This window comes from Chiloscyllium plagiosum, unplaced genomic scaffold, assembly GCF_037043375.1.
Source record: "Chiloscyllium plagiosum isolate Xiang-an unplaced genomic scaffold, Cpla_swu_hap1 HiC_scaffold_7, whole genome shotgun sequence".
NCBI lineage: Eukaryota > Metazoa > Chordata > Chondrichthyes > Orectolobiformes > Hemiscylliidae > Chiloscyllium > Chiloscyllium plagiosum.
In genome coordinates this window covers 52348780-52372122 of record NW_028270145.1, presented here as the reverse complement: position 1 = coordinate 52372122, position 23343 = coordinate 52348780, and the positions used below count along the sequence as shown (strand labels likewise).

General features: G+C 40.3%; 1 protein-coding gene across 2 annotated transcripts in view; it reads right to left on the bottom strand.

Annotated features, from left to right (window-relative positions):
* Window positions 1-13932: 13932 nt before the first annotated feature.
* ola1 (Obg-like ATPase 1) overlaps window positions 13933-23343 on the bottom strand; it is a 236025-nt gene continuing 226614 nt past the window's right edge. For both annotated transcript variants that reach the window (XM_087989008.1, XM_043693599.2), the window contains exon 11: window positions 13933-14609. In XM_087989008.1, coding sequence (XP_087845134.1) covers window positions 14508-14609 — 102 coding nt within the window. In that variant the 3' untranslated portion in view covers window positions 13933-14507. The remainder of the gene's footprint in view (window positions 14610-23343) is intronic.

The following is a 23343-nucleotide window of genomic DNA, read 5'->3' as shown; positions in this document are numbered from 1 at the left end:
CAAAGCTGTCTGTGGCAAGGTTACACAGAGACACTCAACCCTTCGAGATGAAATTCCTTCTCATGGGGCAGCATGGTGGCTCAGAGGTTAGCATTGTTTCCTCACAGTGCCAGGGACTCAGGTTCAGTTCCACTCTCAGGTGACTGTGTGTGGAGTTTGTACATTCTCCTCATGTCTGTGTGGGTTTCGTCCCACAATCCAAAGATCTGCGGGTTAGGTGTAATGGCCATGCTTAAATTGCCCATAGTGTCCAGGAATGTGCAGGCTCAGTGAATAAGCCATGGGGAATGCAGGGTTACAGGGATGTGGTGGGTTTGGGTGGGATGCTTTCTGTAGGGTTAGTGTGGACTTGTTGGGCAGAATGGCCTGCTTCCATACTGTTGGGATCTATGATCTCAGCCTTAAATTGGCACCCCTTATTTCTGAGACAATTCCTTCTGGTCCTAGACCATGAGGGGAACATTATCTTTGCATTTATCCTATCAGACCCTATACATCATTCTTCTCTATAGTGAATACAGGTGCAAAGTACTTATTTAAGATCTCAGCTGTTTTCCAGCTCCAATCACAAATTACAACTCTGGTTGCTAATGGGCTGTACTCTCTCTCTTATTATTTTCTTGTCCCTCATATATTTAGAAAATGCCTGATTGCGGCCTTAGCTCGACTATTCCTCCATCAGAACGTTAACTCCCTTATAAATCAAAAAATATGTCCAACTTGGACATGATTATGTCCATGTGTCCAATGCTGTATGTTTGAAATTCTGCAGGGCGAGAGTTTTGCAGTATAGAAAGAGGCCTTTGGCCTATAGCCTCATGCTAACATACTTTGGTGATCCTCCAAATACTTAATTGTGTGACAGTTCCCATCTCTACCATCCTTTCAAGTAGCAAATTCCAGATACCCACTAGCCTCTGAGTGAAAACATTCTTCCCTAAATTCCCTCTAAATTTCCTGCCCACTACCTTAAATATATGCCTCCAGTTACTTATTTGTCTACTGAGGGGAGGTGATTCTTCATATCTCCTCCTCTCATAACGTTTGCTCTCGAGTCATGATTACTACAAGTACAGTCACTATGCCCAGCTCAAAATGAGTAGACAAAAGCAACATTTAAAAAAAAAATCTTTTCTCACACACTGATATGCTATCTTGTCTACGTAGCCATTTCCATAAAATTAGCTGAAGTTCGGTACTGTAAATGTTGCATTATATTCCTCAAAATCATAACTGTCCTTGGTTAAAATTAATTTTGTTTGTCTGGAATAAGAATAGTAAATTGTTGTGGTTCTGTTCACCGAGCTGGGAATTTGTGTTGCAGACGTTTCGTCCCCTGTCCAGGTGACATCCTCAGTGCTTTGGAGCATCCTGTGAAGTGCTTCTGTGATCTTTCCTCCGGCATTTGTAGTGGTTTGAATCTGCCGCTTCCGGTTGTCAGTTCCAACTGTCCGTTGCAGTGGTCAGTATATTGAGTCCAGATCGATGTGCTTATTGATTGAATCTGTGGATGAAAGATCTGTGGTCTTCCAGCCTCCCTCATTGCTTATTTGATTAACAGCCTCTGACACAGAAATGTTTTGGATACAAGTCTCACACAAAGAAACGCAAGTCCAAAACTTAAGCGGACACTCCAGTAAAATTCTGAAGGAGTGCTGCTTTGTGGGAAGTACAGTCTCAGATGAGACATTAAACTGGGTTGAATCTAAAAGATCCCATTGCAATACCCAAAGAGCTGCTGAATGACAAATGGTATTCAACTGAAATGTTGACTCTTCCACTCGTCACAGGTGCTGCCAGACCTACTGAAGTCTTTAGCTTTTTCTTGTTTTAAGAGCAACGTAATCTGCCAATATTTATTGTTCAAAAACACATTAGGAATTCCCCCCCCGACGTGGTCGACGATGCCCTCCACCGCATCTCTTCCACTTCCCGCTCCTCCGCCCTTGAACCCCGCCCCTCCAACCGCCACCAGGACAGAACCCCACTGGTCCTCACCTACCACCCCACAAATCTCCATGTACAGCGCATCATCCGCCGTCATTTCCGCTACCTCCAAACGGACCCCACCACCAAGGATATATTTCCCTCCCCTCCCCTATCAGCATTCCGTAAAGACCACTCCCTCCGTGACTCCCTCGTCAGATCCACACCCCCCACCAACCCAACCTCCACTCCCGGCACCTTCCCCTGCAACCGCAGGAGGTGCAAGACTTGCGCCCACACCTCCCCCCTCACCTTCCTCCAAGGCCCCAAAGGAAACTTCCATATCCGCCACAGATTCACCTGCACCTCCACACATATCATCTATTGCATCCTCTGCACCCGATGTGGCCTCCTCTATATTGGGGAGACAGGCCGGCTACTTGCGGAGCGTTTCAGAGAACACCTCTGGGACACCCGGACCAACCAACCCAACCACCCTGTAGCTCAACATTTCAATTCCCCCTCCCACTCCACCAAGGATATGCAGGTCTTTGGACTCCTCCATCGTCAGACCACAACAAAACGACGGTTGGAGGAAGAACGCCTCATCTTCCAGCTAGGAACCCTCCAACCACAAGGGATGAACTCGGATTTCACCAGTTTCCTCATTTCCCCTCCCCCCACCCTGTCTCAGTCAAATCCATCAAATTCAGCACCGCCTTCCTAACCTGAGATCTTCTTCCCGACCTCTCCGCCCCCACCCCAGTCTGACCTATCACCCTCACCTTGACCTCTTTCCACCTATCACATTTCCGATGCCCCTCCCCAAAGTCCCTCATCCCTACCTTTTATCTTAGCCTGCTGGACAAACTTTCCCCATTCCTGAAGAAGGGCTTATGCCCGAAACGTCGATTCTCCTGTTCCCTGGATGCTGCCTGACCTGCTGCGCTTTTCCAGCAACACATTTCCAGCTTACATATATTGTATACTAGCTATCTTTAATACAATCCATAACTGTTAACATATTACCCCACCATATAAACTGGGGAAAACACCACTGTAATTATACATCCTTGTACCTCACAAATGGTGTACACTGAATGTAGTAGTTAATATATTCATATTCTACCAGCTGTGAGTTGGTTGCAAATGATTACGTTATTTTAGCTACCTTCTTTTCTACCTCTGACCACCTTCCTTTCTGTGTTTCAATGTTCTTTCAGTTTCCTAATTTCTTCCCCATTTTCTTATTTTTCTGCTTTTAGAGGTCTTGCATTTTCCTCTACTGCTGTCAGGGAGATGAAAGATATATTAGAGGCAACCACATTGGTGATAACAGGTCTACAATAGTAAGAGACCAGTGATTGTGTGCCAGAGGTAAAGGGTTTGTGTATCTTAGAATCCACTCATTAGTGATATTTCACAGTGGATTGGGGCACTGAAGAGCATATTTACACTCTGCAGCTTTTTGAAAAGCTGTTTAGTCTCAATTAAAGTCATAGAATTATACAGCATGGCAATAGATGCTTTTGTCCAACTCATCCCTGCCGACCAGATAATTGACAGGAAAAAGGACTGTTCTAAATGCTGATAATAATATCCTCCCTGTCGCAGCCAGTATATAGCAACAAATAAGTATTAGTGAAAAACATTTCTCTGTAGCAAAAACTCATACTTGTGAATACAGTTTATCTGCCTGTAGGTTAAAATAATAAAAATACAGGGTCATACTACTGATATATTACCATAATAATTATTGCCAAATACTTCCTGCAGCATTATAGAAATACTTCACAAATCCACACTTCCATAGGAACTCAATTGAGAGATTTTTTAAAAAAGCATCACTGATGGAAACATTTTAAACCAGTGTAGTCCAAACCGTACTTTGGTTGCGTTAATCCTTCAGCCCTACTGCTTAGTCAGTGACCTTCCCTTTATCATACAGTGAGAAGTGGGGACACTGATCACACATAGTTCAGCATGATTTGCGATTCCTCAGATATTGAGGCAGTCAATATCCATTTGCAATAAGACCCGGACAGCATTCAGTCTTGGGCAATAAGTGTTAACAGCATTCAAAGCGGATGGAAATGGCAGTCTCACCCATCCCTAAAATCTCATGACTTTGCAAAATCCTTTCACGGGAGCAACCAGAGAAAGGTTGGAAGAAATTGGTAAGGATTAAGGTGAGTGAAGCAATTTCAAAATAAGTGGGAGCAAGGAAAACAGGAACCAAAATTGGCGAGACAAGACTGGGAAATAAGGCCAAGTGCCTGGTGATGGGTATGTGAAGTTCCAAACTGAGGCAAGAAGACTTATGGGAGGGAGTTAGGGCTGGAGATGGAGGGAAAGAGAAAGAGAAGCTGTGGAGGAGAAAGGGGAAAGAAAAGTTACAATGGGGCAATGAAGATCTGAAAGCGTGGGAAAGGTGTGAAGGCAGGGGCATAAACAATTTTAATCTTTTAAACGAGGACAAAACTTAGCTAACTGGAAACAAGAAAGTTGAAATAATGAATTCCTTGCAAATTAATGTAGAATTTCTAGATTAACGCTGAAAGAGTTTCAGGACCTACTAAAAGGAGGGAATGTAGTGGATGTAATTGCAATAAATACAATGTCAATTGTGTAATTTTGTGCAGTGACTGTTTTGGAGACATACATACAACAGTTTGGTTGTGACCTAACAAGCATGTGTTTACAGCGATGGCTTTTTGTATATCGAAGTGTGTCAGCTCTTTTCTAAAAGCAACATTTGTTGCTAGGAGATGATGATCGTTTTGTGTTGATTTAAATACTGTGCCCAGGAAATTAAATTCCTTATGTACTTTAGCTTTGAGTTTAATGGAGCGGTGATGATTATTGAAGATATGGAGGCATTCTTCTCATGCTACCCTGGGTGAGTAGGAAACCCCTATACGTAAGCACAAGTACAGAAGGTATTGTTACTAATGGGCAGTGATGGCCCAGTGGTATCATAGCTAGACTATTAATCCAGAAACCCAAGTAAAATCCTTGGAATGCAGGTTTGAATCATAGAATTTTAATTCAATTACAAAACAAATCTGGACTTAAGAAGCTAACAATGATCCTTCAGGGTTCACTGATGTCATTTAGGGAAGGAAACTGCCATCCTTACCTCATCTGGCCTACATGTGACTTCAGACCCACAGCGGTGTGGGTGACTCATAACTGCCTTCTGGGCAATTAGGCAATTCATGCCCAGATCCTGTGAATGAACAAAAAGAAGTGATTGCAGCATCAAGTGAAGGAATTAGTGAGACTGCAAAAGAAGCTACTGAAAACCAAAGAGTAGTCCTTGGAGGGGCAGTAATTATTTTGAGCCCCAAGCAGCGAGTAATATTACCATTAATAAGGATCATCTCCGACAAGGGAGAATCTAATTATCACCCCTTAATACTCAGTGGCATTACCATTGTTGAACACCTCACTATCAACAGCCTGGGGTTCGCACTGACCAAAAAAATGAAATAGACAACCTAAATAAACCCAAAATGTGGCTACAAGTTCATAACAGAGATTCTGCAGGTAACTCACATCCAAGCTCCCCAAAAACCCTTTTGCCATCTTCAAGGTTTCAAGGTATAAGTTAGGAATGTAACAGAATACTCTTCACTTGTCTAGATGCATGTAGCTTCACACCATCCAGAGAAAAGTAGCCAGCTCAACTGACATTTTATCCATCTAAATATTCATTTCCTCACCAATGACACAATGGCAGAGGTGTGGTAGCATCTACATGATATTCTGCAGCAACTCACCAAGGCCCCTTCAATTGTAGCTTCTAAATCCATGACCTCTACCACCTAGAAGGACAACGCAGTAACATAGGAGAACAAGTTCCCCTCCAAGTCTCATACTATCTTGAGTTAGATCAATAGTGTGTTAGGGATAGTCATCATGTCTCACAAACTTGATTGAATTTTTAGAGGAAGCAACAAAGAAGATTGATGAGGGCAGAACGGTAGATGTGATCTATATGGACGTCAGTAAGGCGTTCGACAAGGTTCCCCATGGGAGATTGATTAGCAAGGTTAGATCTCATGGAATACAGGGAGAACTAGTCATTTGGATACAGAACTGGCTCAAAGGTAGAAGACAGAGGGTTGTGGTGGAGGGTTGTTTTTCAGACCGGAGGCCTGTGACCAGTGGAGTGCCACAAGGATCAGTGCAGCGTCCTCTACGTTTTGTCATTTACGTAAATGATTTGAATGCGAGCATAAGAGGTACAGTTAGTAAGTTTGCAGATGACACCAAAATTGGAGGTATAGTGGACAGTGAAGAGGGTTACCTTAGATTACAACAGGATCTTGACCAGATGGGCAAATGGGCTGAGAAGTGGCAGATGGAGTTTATTTCAGATAAATGTGAGGTGCTGCATTTTGGGAAAGCAAATCTTAGCAGGACTTTTACACTTAATGGGAAGGTCCTATGGAGTGTTGCTGAACAAAGAGACCTTGGAGTGCAGGTTCATAGCTCCTTGAAAGTGGAGTCGCAGGTAGATAGGATAGTGAAGAAGGTGTTTGGTATGCTTTCCTTTGTTGGTCAGAGTATTGATTACAGGAGTTGGGAGATCATGTTGCGGCTGTACAGGACATTGGTTAGGCCACTGTTGGAATACTGCGTGCAATTCTGGTGTCCTTCCTATCGGAAAGATGTTGTGAAACTTGAAAGGGTTCAGAAAAGATTTACAAGGTTGTTGCCAGGGTTGGAGGATTTGAGCTATTTTGGCGGGGGGCGTTGCACAGGCCGGGGCTGTTTTCCCTGGAGCGTTGGAGACTGAGAGGTGACCTTATAGAGGTTTATAAAATCATGAGTGGCATGGATAGGATAAATAGACAAAGTTTTTACCCTTGAGTTGGGGAGTCCACAACTAGAGGGCATAGGTTTAGGGTGAGAGGGGAAAGATATAAAAGAGACCTACGGGGCAACTGTTTCACACAGAGAGCGGTACGTGTATGGAATGAGCTGCCAGAGGAAGTGGTGGAGGCTGGTAAAATTGCAACATTAAAGAGACATTTGGATAGGTATATGAATAGGAAGGGTTTGCAGGGATATGGGCCAGGTGCTGGCAGGTGGGACTAGATTGGGTTGGGATATCTGGTTGCCACAGATGGGTTGGACTGAAGGTGATTTCCATGGGATTTAGCCCACCCTGATTATACAGCTGTCTACAAGAGACACTTAGGCTAGTTCACCTCTGCAGCCTTCTGCCATTGCCCCATAGCCTTGCAAATATTCTGTTCAGATAATTACCCAACTACTCTTTGAAAGCCGTAATTGAATCTACCTCCACTGCATTCAGGCAGTTCATTCTAGATTCGAAACACTCGTGTAAAAAATAATTTCCACATATTATCTGTTTCCATGCTGTATATCTCTATGATTCTATCTCCCCTCCTAACAGCACTGTGTATGTACCTAGACCACATGAACTTCCAACATTTCGAGAACATAAGAACTAGGAACACAAGTAGGCCATCTGGCCCTTCGAGCCTGCTCTGCCATTCAATAAGATTATGACTGATCATTTTGTGGCCTCAGCTCCACTTAACACCCTCTCACCGTAACCGTTAATTCCTTAATTGTTCAAAAAGAAATCTATTTTAGCTTTAAAACATTTACTGAAGTAGCGTCAACCACTTCACTGGGCAGGGAATTCCATGGATGCACAACCCTCTGGGTGAAGAAGTTCCTTCTCAATTCAGTCCTAAATCTGCTCCCCCTAAGTTTGAGACTATGTCCTCTTGTCCTAGTTTCATCTGCCAGTGAAAGCATCTTCTCTGTCTATCTTCTAGAAACATATAACATTATGAAGGGAATAGATAAGATTCCGCCCCCCTCCCCCCCCAATCTTCAAATTCCAATGAATATAATCCCAGTCCACTCAGTCTCTCCTCATGGGCCAACCCCCTCAACTCTGGAATCAACCTAGTGAACCTCCTCTGCACCCCCTCCACTGCTAGTACATCCTTTCTCAAGTAAGGAGACCAAAACTGCACACAGTACTCCAAGTGTGGCCTCACCAGCACCTTGTACAGCAACAACATAAGCTTCCTGCTTTTAAATTCAATCCCCTTTGCAATGAAGCACAAAATTCCATTTGCCTTCCTAATTACCTGTTATACCTGCAGACCAACCTTCCGTGATTCATGCACAAGGACACCCAAGTTCTTCTGCATAGCAGCATGCTGCAAATGTTTTACCATTCGAGTAATAGTCCTTTTTGCTGTTACCCCTACCAAAATGGATGACTTCACATTTACTAATATTGTATCCCATCTGCCAGATCTTTGCCCACTCACTTAAACTATCTATGTTGCTCTGCAAAGTCTCACAGTCCTCAGCACACCTTGCTCTGCCATTCATCTTGGTGTTATCTGCAAACTTTGACACACTTCACATGGTCCCCAACTCCAAATCATCTATGTAAATTGTGAATAAATGCGGTCCCAACACTGACCCCTGAGGCACACCACTAGTTACTGATTGCCAACCAGAATAGCACTCATTTATCACCACTTTTTGCATCCTGTTAGTCAACCAATCCTCTATCCATGCTAATACTTTACCCATAACACCATGCATCTTTATCTTATGCAGCAGCCTCTTGTGCAGCACCTTGTGAGAGGTCTTTTGGAAAGCGAGGTACACCACATCTTCTGAGTGCCCATTGTCCACTGTGCTCATAATGTCGCCATAGAATTCCAAAGACATTTGGAAGGTGGCTCACTACCATCTTCTGCATTATTGAGTTGCAATATCTCAATGATGAGGCAGAGCAGTGACTCAAGGAAAGGAAGCAAATCTTGTGGTCTGAATCCCAGTACCTAGTGAGATGTGCTGCTCCATTTGCCTAAAGATTGATAAAGTTGAGAATTCACCTTTTCAGACGCATAGAGACCCATAGCAAAAACTTGCAACTATGAATAGACATCATCTTCAAATCAAGGTACAGCCAACAACACATCAATTAATAATGCACAATTTTTCAATAATTTTTACCGGCAAACCAAGGGGCATTTGAGTAGAAGTTCTCACCAGTTCAGTGATTTCCATGGGATTTAGCCCACCCTGATTATACAGCTGTCTATAAGAGACACTTAGGCTAGTTCACCTCTGCAGCCTTCTGCCATTGCCCCATAGCCTTGCAAATATTCTGTTCAGATAATTACCCAACTACTCTTTGAAAGCCGTAATTGAATCTACCTCCACTGCATTCAGGCAGTTCATTCTAGATTCGAAACACTCGTGTAAAAAATAATTTCCACATATTATCTTGAAAACAAGGAGAAGTGTGGGTTCAGGAAGAGAAGTCCAATGCCTGAGTTCTAGGCATCTGACTGGACAAAAGCTAATGATCAGGCAGCAGAAATGCATTATAGGCTATAACTACAGGAATTCAAAGTTCTTGGCAAGCAGTATAGTTGGAGGAAGTTAAAGAGATACGATGGGACAAGTCAATGAAAAATTTGAACATAAATATGGTAACATCGAGAGACATTGCTGGACCAGGTTGAAAGAGTACAGAGTTGATGGGTATTAGAGATTTGATACAGATTAGTATATAGGTATTCATTTTTGAAAAGCACAACTATTGCATTTGCATTTTCGAGACAGCAATAAATTATTGAATTTGTATTTCGGCCAAACATTTGTAAATAAAGGGTAAGGGACGACTGCATGTTAAGAGCTATTTTAGCTGCCAATTTCAGAATAACTAGCAACCAGAGATCAGAAACATGTCTGATTACTCCATGTACAGTACAGAAGATATCTTACTGCAAGAATTATCCTCCCATCCGTACCAGGAACACATTTCACTATACAATGACGACAATGGACAGAATCTTCCCAACATCTGCATGATGTGGACAATTGCGAGTCAATTGGAAAAGTATGGCAAGATTGGAAAGAAAAGAATTCTTGATAGAGACAAGAACACCATTTCCACTCAAGGTTTTAACAGAAAGATGAGAATCACAAGTATTCAATGAGAAACCTATTTGCAACGCATTTACATATAGTTGCTCATTATTATTACCTATTCTCATCTCATTTAATTATAGGTTCCTGATTTACCAGGTGATAAGGAGAAACTAGATGACAATTCTCAACACAAAATTCTGAACAGATTCCTAGGGGTTCCAGCTCACATTTGGGCCTCCGATCCTCAATATTAATGGGTATCCTTCATCTGCTAAGGTTGGAACTGTACATGCGCCAGTCTCACCACATCCTCCTGGCACATCTCCGATTCACTATTATACAGTACACCACTTGAGAGCACCAACACCTTTCTTTGCAATGCTGCTGCTAAGCCACTTCGCACATAGAGATAGGCACCCATCTTATCCACTGGGATAGGCCTGCATCTCAGAGCTGTTAGCTTATTTTCTCAGCACTCTCACATTTTGCGCTTACTAAGGTACTCACTGCATCTCAACTGTGCCTGGTCTTTTGCTCAGTGCCATCTCATTCATAACTTATACCTCCACAGCGCTTTGTCTTGCCTTGCTCTTTAGCGCAGACACAAAGCCAAATCATTTGTCATGTTTGCCAACAATGACCCAGTCAAGGATGGACATATTGCTGTATTTACATTGTACTACATTGTCACGATTACAGCACATATTAGGAGCTTATGTGGCAAAAACATTAAGTGAGCTTCAACCAAATGACCGTAGCACAAAGTTTAAGACCTGTCCTCAATCAAGGGGGATGGGTATCAGTCACGGTATCCTACCATACTCAGTCAAGGGCAGTATTTGATCTCAGTTCAGGAACTTGAGAATGTTTAGGGTCATGAGTTCCATCTCAGTGCAGACTGGACCCTGCATCATGTCAGCCTTGTAGGTCCAGAGCAACCAGTTCAGGGAGTAGAGATAATCAGTCATGGATCTGGACTACAACAATCCTTCCTGCCTATTCAGTGAGGGTCAGGGTCACTGCTATGGTGGGCAAATTGGGAAAGTCAATTTTGGGGTTTGGAGGTGGCACGCTGAGATATAGAGGAGATAATAATTGTGATTGGGGCAACTGAACATAAGGGTGGGAGATGTTAGTCAGAGGTCATAGGATACTGTGGAAGAGGGGAGGTCATCAACAGTCAACACCACCTTGGCTTCAATGGGGGTGCAGGCGGGGGATTGGTGACAGTGTATCATAATAGGGCTTGGCACTACTAAACTGTATGCCCAGAGCTCAGAGGGTAATGTGGGAAGATGAAGACTTACTAAGCTCTGAACTGATGGAGTTGATAGGGAGTGCAATGAAGATTTGGAGTGTTACCTAGATTTACAGACTGAGCTTGTGGTTCACTCTGCAAAATATGTTCTGTAATGCATTCCGTTCTCATCCAAATTAAAAAATATGCAAAGGAAGTGAAAAACAGCTGCCACCACACCTGCAGTGGGAGGCGTAAGTGGGTTTTTTTCTGGCTGAGGATGTGGACTTTGCATGTGAGTTATGTGAGGCTTTTCAAATAGCAAATGCATTAATCAGGCAGTTACATAGTTGTTTAAGACATTTGTCACATGGCATGTGTTGCATTCACTGGAATAAAGTCCACTGGAGGAGGCATTCCTCGGCCTTTCTTGTCAGAGCCTTCAACATCTCACTGTATCAATGACTACGCCAAACTGTAATTTGAAAGAGAGTCAGCTACTGTCTGTTCACATTACAGAGGACCTGTTCTACTTCTGATATTCCCCACCCAGGTTCATTGGAACAGTGACAAATTGATTCAGAAACAATGTTATTTGTCACTGCAGTAGTAGTGCACAGGCAAAATAAACTGAGGAACAAATGTGCAACAAGTCTAGTGCCGTTAGCAACCTCCAGTGACTGCCGAATAGTCTCGATAGGAAGAAGTCACAGCTGAAAGTCGCCTCAGGAAATGGAGAAAGCCCAAAGTCTATAATCTTTGATGTAATTTCTTCCAGATCAGTGAGGCATATTGTTAATCCAGACTGAGTTGTCCTGAGATACTGTCGCTGAACTGCTTACACTATGCTTGAGTGTGTCACAAAATCCTTAGATGTTGTACTGACAGCAGTCCTCTAAGGAGGAAGATGAGGTCATTGAGTAATAGAACATACCCTTCACTATGACTGAACTAACACCCAATTCCAACAGATGTGAGGTGGGTGAGATCATCATTTGTAACTGTAAATTTGTTACTGGTTGAAAGTAAAGTAGTCCCAGATTATTACCAAAAGCAAATGCAGCTTTTCTGTTTCTTTGTCATCACTCTTCTTGTTTCTCAATAAAAATTATCAACTGGTTGGAGGCTTCCAACTTATGATTTTTTCCCCACATTGAACAATGAGATGTTATGCTATTACAGGTATTCGGAAAAGAGTTGCTCATTTTCAAGCAGGCTTCTTGCATGGTATGTCACAATTCTTGCAGCTGCAGTTACTATAATAACTGATCAGATAGGTGATGTAAAGTGGCATTAAATTTACATGACTGCGATTCTAATTCAAATGAAGTGCCACCTATTTGCTCTCAGAAGCTTTTCTTATTCATTTCTCTTCCAATGTTTGTACTGTGAATGTCTACTATTGGTCACAGCATTTAAACTGATGTGCATCTGACCTTTAAATATTGGGGCAGCACAAATCATGGAAGGTCCCAACAACAGTAAATGCTTCCACTGCCAGCAAGTGCAAAATATAGAGTGTGTGGTGTGGTCAGTATATAAAATGAAGTTGGTAGCAGATAATTACATGAGATAACTTGTTAGAGATCAGAGAGAAATCTTCCATGAAATTCTCCAAATTTGTCCCTTAGCCAATTTTTGGTAAAATTCAGCCCTATATTTCTTTCTTTATAAAGTTTAGCATGAGCATCAAAATCATTGCCTTTTTTTTATAGGAGAAGAAATGCAACTATCTTCATATTTATGTGATGGCATGCCATATGTACAAGTAATGTTTTGAATACATATTCTGTCGAACCTGCAAAGCTATAGCAACAAGAGAACCTTCTTCCAGAGCAGGAGGTAAAATTATTTCACTGACACATGCCTTGTTTCCACCAGCAACTATAGCATAAAATTGTTTCTATTATTGTTCCCTTGCAAATTTCAATAAAAGTTTAATGTTGGATGAAGAGCAGAGGTTCCAAATGGGTTTCCAGTGCCGTTACAGGAGCTAAAGAGATTTTAACTTAGTCATAATTCATCCATTTACAGAGCTTAAAACAGATTCTTAATGTCCACTAGCAGCATACTTGAACTGCAAATGACAGAAATGTATAGATCAGTTAGCATCTTAAAAGAGAAAAGCATATATGATAATGTTTGAATATGAACCTTCATTGATTTCTTTCTTTTTCAGATGCTAACTAACCTGGATTCTGAGTTTTAATCTTTTGGTTTTTGGCTGATACCATACAAAAGAAATTACAACAGCAAATTCATTCTAATTTAATGAAGGGTATATTATAAATATTTGCAAGAGTCAGAAGTTAATATTAAACACTATCTTAGGAAATCAGCAAAGGGAATATGCAAAGTATATCCAGTGACAAATGTATTATTGTAGTAGAAAGGAGCTTTAATCACTAGCACTGCAAAATGCATTTATAAATATCTAAAGAGGTCAACTGTAAAGGAATAAAAGCAACCACTGAGGTGGATCTCCTGGTTGTGCACAAAAATCAAAATTCTGCCAAAAAGCATACATTTGTGCTTCTGCATCACACCCATCCAGATCATGAACTCTCATAATACAGACATGAAACTACTTATTCTTACAACAAATGTCCACCTATTCATGCTTTCAATAAATCACAGTAACCTAATCTTTATCTTTTAATGAAAAGAACCATTTCTGAATTATAATAAAAGCTGCCCACAGTGACAGTTACTGTATCATACACACGTCTTTAAATTCTGTAATCAGCAACCACCAGGTGCCATATCACATTCAACACACCACAGTCAGTCAATACAGACATCCCCAAACACACCAAGACTGTTTTTGTCAAATGTTTTATTGACTGTAAACATCTGGAGTACTGTAAAACATGCATTATCTGTAGATTCGGAATAGAGCAAGTGGTATTGTCTTTTCTGTCAAATATGTCAGATTTGGCATCTAGTGATGGAGATTAATGAAGTATCATGAGAGTAATATGGTTCTTGAAATGTTCCAATTTAGAGTAGAGCTCTAATCTTAAATTAAAGCTGTCGACATTTAGCGAACCTACATTTTCATTGGAATAACATTATCTCAACCCAGAACAAACATGAGGGATATAATTAAAGGAAGAACAGGCTGTCCCTAGACAGGTCTGAACCATGATTTACAGCAAAATGTATCCAAAAAAGAATTAACAGAAGATTCAATAATAGTTCAGTTGCTTGAGAACATAGTTAAATCCACAAATGTAATATTAATAAGCAGAATCCTGTCAAAGTCCCAATTTATGCAAATTGTTGCCAGTTAACAAACTGTCCTTATATAGTCCCTGATACAGTTAAGTTCTTTTATTTGCATGTCTGAATGTCTGCAACTTCTTGGCCATTATGTTCTATTGCTTATGACAATTCACTTCTTTTTTGCTTGCTGGGGAGTATTGAATTTGAAAAAGATAATGTCTCCATCTTCAACAATGTAATTTCTGCCTTGTTGTCTGTACTTTCCAGCACTCTGAAAACAAGTACAAAATGGATATGGTTAAACAATCACAATATAGATTAGGTACAAATATATATTGTTTTCATAATTCAGTTTCAGCTTTATCCCCCAAAAAAATCAAGAAGCAATTTTATTCATTTCCTATTCTACAATTAGTCTCCAAGATCTGAAATGAACAAACAGAAGGCATAAGAGATTTTATAAAAGGCATGTACTTTGAGATTATTTTTCCTTTGTTCTGTTGAGATTATCAGTTTTACAATCAAATAAGCGACTCGAAAAATGCAGCAATTTGTCTGTTAGATTAGATTAGATTAGATTAGATTACAGTGTGGAAATAGGCCCTTCGGCCCAACAAGTCCACACCGACCCGCCGAAGCGCAACCCACCCATACCCCTACATTTACCCCTTACCTAACACTACGGGCAATTTAGCAGGGCAATTCACCTGACCTGCATATCTTTGGACTGTGGGAGGAAACCGGAGCACCCGGAGGAAACCCACGCAGACACGGGGAGAACGTGCAAACTCCGCACAGTCAGTCGCCTGAGTCGGGAATTGAACCCGGGTCTCTGGCGCTGTGAGGCAGCAGTGCTAACCACTGGGCCACTGTGCCGCCCACTAGTAAGATACAGGAACAAAATGAAAACATTATGAAAGACACTTCTGAAATAAGGGAAAAAGGTTTGCATTTTTGTAGCACCTTTCACACCACTGGACATCTCAAAGTGGTTTACAGTGAAGTAAGTAATTTTGGACTGCAGTTATTCTAAGATAGGAAATGTAGGTCACAGCCAATTTCTGCACAGCCATCAACCTCAATGACAAGATATTCTGTTTCTGTAATGATGATTGAGGTATAAATAATTAGCCAAAACACGAGGAATAATTCCCTGCTCTTCTTCAAAGTAGTGGCACAGAGTCCTTTTCATCCACCTGAGCTGGCAGACAGGACCACGGTTTACTGACTCATCTGAAAGGTAACACTTCCAACAGTGCAGCACTCTTTCAGTACTGCATGGGTCTGTCATCCTTTATCTTTGTGCTCAAGCACTGGAGGAATGGGACTGAATCCAGAACCTTGTGACTCAAGCAAGAATATCAATGACTGAATTATGGCTTACACTGTATTATCTTAATGGAGGTTTAATAATACACATTCTCCTCAAAATTACATCACAATGTACTGTTAGGATCTGTGGGAGGCAACAGCCTTGTGGTATTGTGTTAATCCAGAAACTCTGGTAATATCCTAACATCCCGGGTTCTAATCCTATACAGCAGCTAGTGGAATTTGAACTCAATAAAAATTCTGGGATCAAAAATCACCATGAAACCACTGGTGATTGTCGGGAAAAGCTCATCCGGTTCATAAATGACCTTTAGGGAAGGAAATTGTTATCCTTACCTAATGTGACGATGCTATCACTTTAACAAGGTTAGTTTGTCCTTGGTCTTTTGTCCAAGAGAGGTCAGAAAGGCAGAGGTCCTAAAATGTCTGGGCAACAGCCTATTTTAACAATGTCAGGGAAGTGGCAGTTCTCAAAGTTCAGTTTTTTCTAGTTTCCTTTAGCTGTAACAGAGAAGCTGCTGCAGACCAGAGAAAGGTTCCAATCTTTAGCAGATGGTTACTGACTGCCTTTCTCTCTGAAATCTCTCCAGCCTGTAAGAACCTGTGTTTGAATTTACCTTTTGCCAAGGGGTGTGTTTATGGGATGTTACGGGAATTGGAACAGCTCTTTAGTTAAGTTGCCATATCGAGTCGGTTGGGTTTTCAAATAGTTGTTATTCCAAATTCTAGTATATAAATAAACTCTGTTTTGCTTATAGCTGAGTGGTTTGACCAGCTACATCACACTTGGAATATCCACGTCACATCTGTCTTTAAAATAAGAAAAAGTTAGGGTCTAGGATATTTTCTTAAAATATTTTGAGGAAGTGTGGCCTGGTTCATAACACCTTGTCTGACCTGCATGTGACTCCAGATCCACAGGAATGCGGTTGACTCTTAACTGCCCAATGGGCAATTAGGGATGGGCAATACATGTTAACCTAGCCAGTGACACTTTCATCTCATTCATGAATATTCTCTGTATGAGGGTTACTATATTGGAAAAAAACCCTTAACTTGGTTGTAGACATCAGACATCTACAATTTCTGCTGCAGGCGATCTTAAATCATTAGTCTAAGAAGGGGTTTAAGCTAACTTTTCCAATATTTTTCACCTATTTTCCCCAAAACATGTCTGGCAACAACCAAATGGCAACACAAAGACAGAAAAATCATTGCTTAGAATCAGAGGTGCCAATTTGAGGTTTTCCACTTCACAGTATACTTAGTGCTCATCTTACCCATTCCTTTTAGGAAAGATTGGTCCAACAATGTTTAATGTTCAAATGAAAAATTGTAATTTTCAGTCCTCACTTACTAGCTGAAAATAACTCAATGGATTCAAATGCACAAGCCACAAGAAATACACGAGTTTCAAGTTGCTTTAATAACAAAATTGTTTGTGCACTTGTGATTCTGATAAGCACAACTCTCTTCAATGTGACATTCAAATTACATGCATACAAATGACAAAAAATTATGCATAACAAACAGATATAGTTCAAAGTAATTTCAAGTAAAAATCTACAAAAGCATATTAAAATGTAGAAATACGACATTCAATGTATCAAATAGTAAGTACACATTAAAGGAAAATATATTTTAAGTAGCAGATCAATATGTATTAAAATGTTTTGTAAAGTGCAACTGGCATTACTTGGATACTATTTCTTAATATGTATACTGTGCGGTCTTTTGTCCAACTGTCCTAATATTCAAGGCGGCATTTATTCTATTCCTTTTACATGTAGAAAAGTATTTTTTTAAAAAACTAATGACTATTTGTGAATCCTAAATATGTATTAAGCTAAATGGTGTGTAACCAGTTCATTTGCACTTGAAAGCAGCCATCTGGAAAGGCCAGCATTTCACAATCAGATATGAGTGCTAATAATGCAACGTCCCTGTTGACTACAAAGCCCGACCAAAGCCATTCAATGTGAAGTACATAGACCAAACATTAAGTATTATTAGTCAAACCAGTAGCAGAAAATGCTTTCCTCTATTGATTTTTCCAGATAGCCTTACATTCTATCTTTTCCATAAATGTAAGTCTCTTTAAATGGCTCTTATGATATCTTTCGAAAGTACATTTCTCCTGTATAAATTATTTTCTATAATGTGTGTCAATATAAATATATTTTAAAACACCTTAAATTCAATAGAAAATTTCAAGGTGATTAACAGGAAATAAAAAGATAAAATTCATGAAAGATTATGGGTTGTGACAGAAGCTAGATTGTAGAAGTAGGTTTTGAGGATGCTTTTGAAGAGAAGGAGCAAGCAAGGTCATGGACCTCGGCTGAATATTGCCAAGGCACCACCAGACTGCAGCTAATTATTGAATGAAGAAACGGTAGGAACCATAGGAAGCTAGAATCATGGCAGCAAATGTCATTGACAGAAATAAGGGAATGAATAATAAAAAATAGATAATTGTTGCTAAAGTCAACAAATCCTGATTGTTTGAATTATTTGTTAAGTCATTAGTGCAGTTAAAGGTGTAATACATTACACGAAAGCTATTAAGTAAAGCTAAATTGTTTTAAAAATAGTATTATGTTACATAATTTTGATTAAATTTATTCCAAAATGCAAAAGCACAAGTTCCTTTCTTCAGCTTTATTCGTCTAATACTGCTTTGCTTTGTAGGCCTTTAGCAGAATAATCTGTTTTCAGCAAATTTTCTTCAATAAACTTGGAAAAACTTGATAGAGTCACATGTTCTTCACATCCAAATAAACGACTGACTATACAACATTATCTGTTTGACAAGATGACTGCTGAAATTGCACAGCAGAATCAAATGACCCAGAGTAAGAGATAGTTTTGAAAAGTCAAGGAAACAGTATTATTGGGATCAGGTAATTCAATTCCTTAAAATGAAATGAAAAATCAGATTAAACTTAAACTGGCAATTGTGTTACAAAGTAAATAACTAAGTTCGCTACAATGCTATTATCCAAAATTTACATGTTTGAATGAAGCAGGTATTAAACCCTGGGCATTCCTCGAACCGTGATTTATGAGTATTGCTAGCCACACATTGGAATTGTAAGGGATTGACTAAATTACTGCTACACTAGCTCTTCTCTTGACATTCAAGTATTGCAGACCTGGTAGAAATGAGCATTGCACAGAAAGGTGCAGGAAGCTCAAGTGAAACAAAGGGACAGGCAACTGAGAGAAAAGTTCAAATTAAAGACTGTAAAATACAAATAAAATCTAGAAACACTTAGGTGTGTGTTAGGGAAGCTTGCTAAAGCATTCAGAAAGCTCGAGCTGTTAATTAAGCCATGCAGTAGAAAATTATAAACTTAACACTGATTAATATAAAATCTGGAAACTGTTTTCTGATTCCTTCGAACATTTTGATTTAAAGTAAAACTGTGATTCAATTTAACATTTTCCGAAGAAAAGTTTAGCAAATCCTTTATATACACCCCCACCCCAAGAAGCAATTCATACATTTGTTGTCAGCAGCTCCTTTAGCTTTACTCAAGCAGTACTGGAAGCTTATCACTGTCAGGCAACTATCAACTACAAAAGCTTTTATCAGTTTAAATGCCTGTTATATATATTTCAAACAGTCTGGATATCACCACAAAATAATTTTCAAAATCAATTTACCAAGTAGCAAAAAGCATTTCATAAGGACATAAAGAAAAGTTAATCCCACATTTTTATGTAATTACATTATAAATCAAAATTATGCATTCATGAATTCAAAAGCCAATTGTTAAATAAAGCCAGCACAAGATTACAGAAATTGAATCTGTTACTAAATTAAACCTTTTAAAATGCATGCACAGATACCAAATACTGTATACCAATATAGGTGAATTCACAGAATTATCATAGAATCACAGAATCGCTACAGTGTGGAAGCAGGCCATTCGGCCCAGTGAGTCCACACTGACCCTCCGTAGAGCATCCCACCCTGACACACCCCCTACCCTATCCTTGTAATCAACGCCGCATTTACCATGGCTAATCCAACAAGCCTGCAAATTCCGAGACACTATGGGAAATTTAACATGGCCAACCCACTTAAACTCGCCTCAGGCGACTGACTGTGTGGAGTTTGCACGTTCTCCCCGTGTCTGTGTGGGTTTCCTCCGGGTGCTCCGGTTTCCTCCCACAGTCCAAAGATGTGCAGGTCAGGTGAATTGGCCATACTAAATTGCCCGTAGTGTTAGGTAAGGGGTAAATGTAGGGGTATGGGTGGGTTGCGCTTTGGCGAGTCGGTGTGGACTTGTTGGGCCGAAGGGCCTGTTTCCACACTGTAATGTAATCTAAACTGTGCACCTTTGGATTGGAAACCGGAGCAACCAGAGGAAGCCTAGACAGACATAGGGAGAATGAGCACAGACTATCCACACAAATAGTCACCAGAGGGTGGAACCAAACTTGGGTTCCTGATGCTGTGAGACAGCAGTGCTAACCACTGAGCCACAATGCTACCCAAGCTAGACTTACTTTCCTAAAGGACACTCATGAATCAGGTGGGATTTCCCACCAATCAACAGTGATTTCATGTCATCATTAGACTCTTCATCCCAGATTTCTATTGAATTCAAATTTACCATCTGCCATGGAGGTATTTGAACACAAATCCCGAAAACATTACACAAGTCTCTGAATTAACAGTCCAGCGATAATACCACAAGGACATCATCTCCCTCATTATTTCACCTCATTAGGCCAAAATTTGACAAGTCGCCAGGTGGCATGCATCCCAGCCTTGTACAAATGACTGCAGAGATGGTAGATGCATTGATTGCAATTTGAAAAATATCACTGATTTTGGAAGGGTCACAGCAGTTTGAAAAATAACTAATTCTTCAAGAAAGAAGGGAGATAGAAATCAGGAAACTATAGGCCAGCAAACCTAACATCTGTTTTTGGGAAATTGCTAGAATCCATTGTTAAGGAGTTATGGTAGAAAAATCAATGTGCTCAGGAAGAGTCGACATGATTTTGTTAAACAAAAATTGTGTTTAGCTGATTTGTATTGTTCTGAGGAAGTAATAATCAGGGAAAACTGCAGTTGTGATGTACTTGGATTATCAAAATGCACATGACAAGCTGCCTATCAAAGGTTACTACACAAAATAAGAATTAATGATTTATGTAGTAACATTATTAGCAGGAATAAAGGATATCGACACCAGATACTGGAGAGTTGGGAAAGAGAAGTCTATTTCAGATGTCAATCTCTAACGAGTAAAAGTTCCAAAGGGTGCAGTACTGGGGCCTTAACTGCTTACAATTATATCAATGACTTGAACATGGAGACCAAATGTATTATAGCTAAATTTGTAGAGCATGCCATGGTAAGTGGTCAAGAGGAACCAGCAAATCTTTCAAATGATTTGGCACTGATATATATCATGTTTATATTTGTTGCCCGAGGAGAAGTAAGGTGTCTCAAAGATTCACGCAAAAGATGAAGCTAATCTGCAGAAAACACACAAGTTTTCTGAATCGATGTTGCTATCAAGCCCAGTCATAGGAAGGATATTATTAAGCTGGAGAGAGTTTAGAAGCGATTCACCAGGATGTTGTTGGGTATGTAAGATTTGAGTTGTAAAGAAAGGATGGATAGGCTACAACACTTTCCACTGGAGCATAGGAGGTTGAGACGCAAACAAGTGGTATAGATAGAGTTAATGGTACTTGTCTTATCCCTAAGATGAGGGATTTCAAGGCTACGGGTACATTTTTAAGGTGAGAGGAGAGAGATTTAAAGATGACATGAGGGGCAATTTTTGTTTTTACAAAGAAGGTGATTCATATATGGAATGAACTTCCTGAGGAAGTGGTGGATGAGAGTACAATTAGAGTGTTTAAAAGACATTTTAGGTATGGACATGAGTAGAAAAGGTTCTGAGGGACTATGGGCCAGGACCAGGCAGGTGAGATTAGTTTAGTTTCAGATTATGGTCGGCATAGATTGATTCAACTGAAGGGTCTGTTTCCATGCTGTATGATGAAGTCAAAAAGACGTTTAGCCTACCACACAATTTAGTACAGTAATTTGGTATGAGAGATTCAATATAAATCTGGTGTCAGGTATGCAGGCTACATATCATAATAACAGACAAATTGTCAAACAATACATCCTTTTGACTTTCCAATGTGGGCAGTATTCTGTTTATAATCAACTAGCTCATGCTTGGAAAACTCAGAACACAATGTCCAACGTTAGATGTGAATTATTTAGTAAATATAAAATTATATTGTCTGAAGAATTACAGAAAAACAATTTACGATTACTGTATCATTTAATCTTCCAATGTGATTCATTTAAATGCAAAGTACTAGAAGTTACATTTATTCATACACAGAGGCCTATTTGTTATAGACCCAGAATGACAGAATACAATCATGGAATTCGTACAACACAGAAACATGCGATTTGGCCCATCGGGCCTGTATCAACCCTCTGAAGAGCATCCTACCCAGATGCAACCCTCAACCCTAACCCTGTGATGCCACATTTCCCATGGCTAATTCACCTAACCCCCACATCTTTGGACTGTGGGAGGAAACTGGAGTCCCTGGTGGAAACCCATGCAGACACAGGGAGAATGTGCAAACTCCATACAGTCACCCAGGACTAGAATCAAATCTCGGTCCCTGGTTCTGGGAGGCAGCAGTGCTAACCACTGAGCCACCATGCCTGAAGAATATGTTTACATATTTCTCCCCTTCTTTCAGAAAAAGGTTCCAGAGATAGCCAATCGCTGCAGCATGGTCAGGACATTGCCAAGGGAATAGTTGCCTTCTCTGAATTTAATTCAGTTCCTGCTACATTGCCATGCTGGAAATAAGCATCCCCTTCTCAAGTGTATAAACTGTTCTTCCCTTACCAACATGAAAAAAAAAGTTTTAATCCTTACGAGTGAATAGCGAAAGAGTTCAACTTTGTTTCTTTTTCAGCAGTAGTTAGGTTATGTACTACCAAGCAATTATTTAGACATAAATAAGTTATTAAGTGCGTAAACGTTTGGCAGATAGAGCATAATGTGAACTTGTCCAATTTGGTAGGACAAATAGAAAAGTAGTATACCACTTAAATGGAAAGAGACTGCAAACTTGTGGGTACAGTAGGATCTGGATGCTCTGGTACATGAATCACAAAATGTTAGTTCGCAGGTACAGGTGATTAGAATGACAAATGCAATGTTTACTACATGAGGGAGTGGAATATAAGTGTTGGGGGATTTTACTGCAGTTGTACAGGACCATGGAGAGACCACATCTAGAGAATTGCATCCAATTTTGGTCTCCTTTGAAAAAGGATACAACTGTGGAGGGAGGGGTGAGAGTAAACAATAGAGCCCAAAGAGACAGAAAAACATTTGGACAGAAATGGAGTAGATAAAGACCAGCCTAGCAGAACGAATAGTTACTGGTACGGAGTATTAGTAGCTGACAATGGGTTGTGTGTGTAGCAGCCCATGTGGTGACAAGGTTTGGTGCATGGGGGTGGAGAACGAGCATGATGAATGGTACTCAAGCCCTAAAATTATTGAATTTGATGTTAAGTCCAGAAGGCTGCATGATTCCAAAGTGGAAAATGAGGTGCTGTTCTTCCAGCTTCTGCTGAGCTTCCCTGCAGTGCTGCA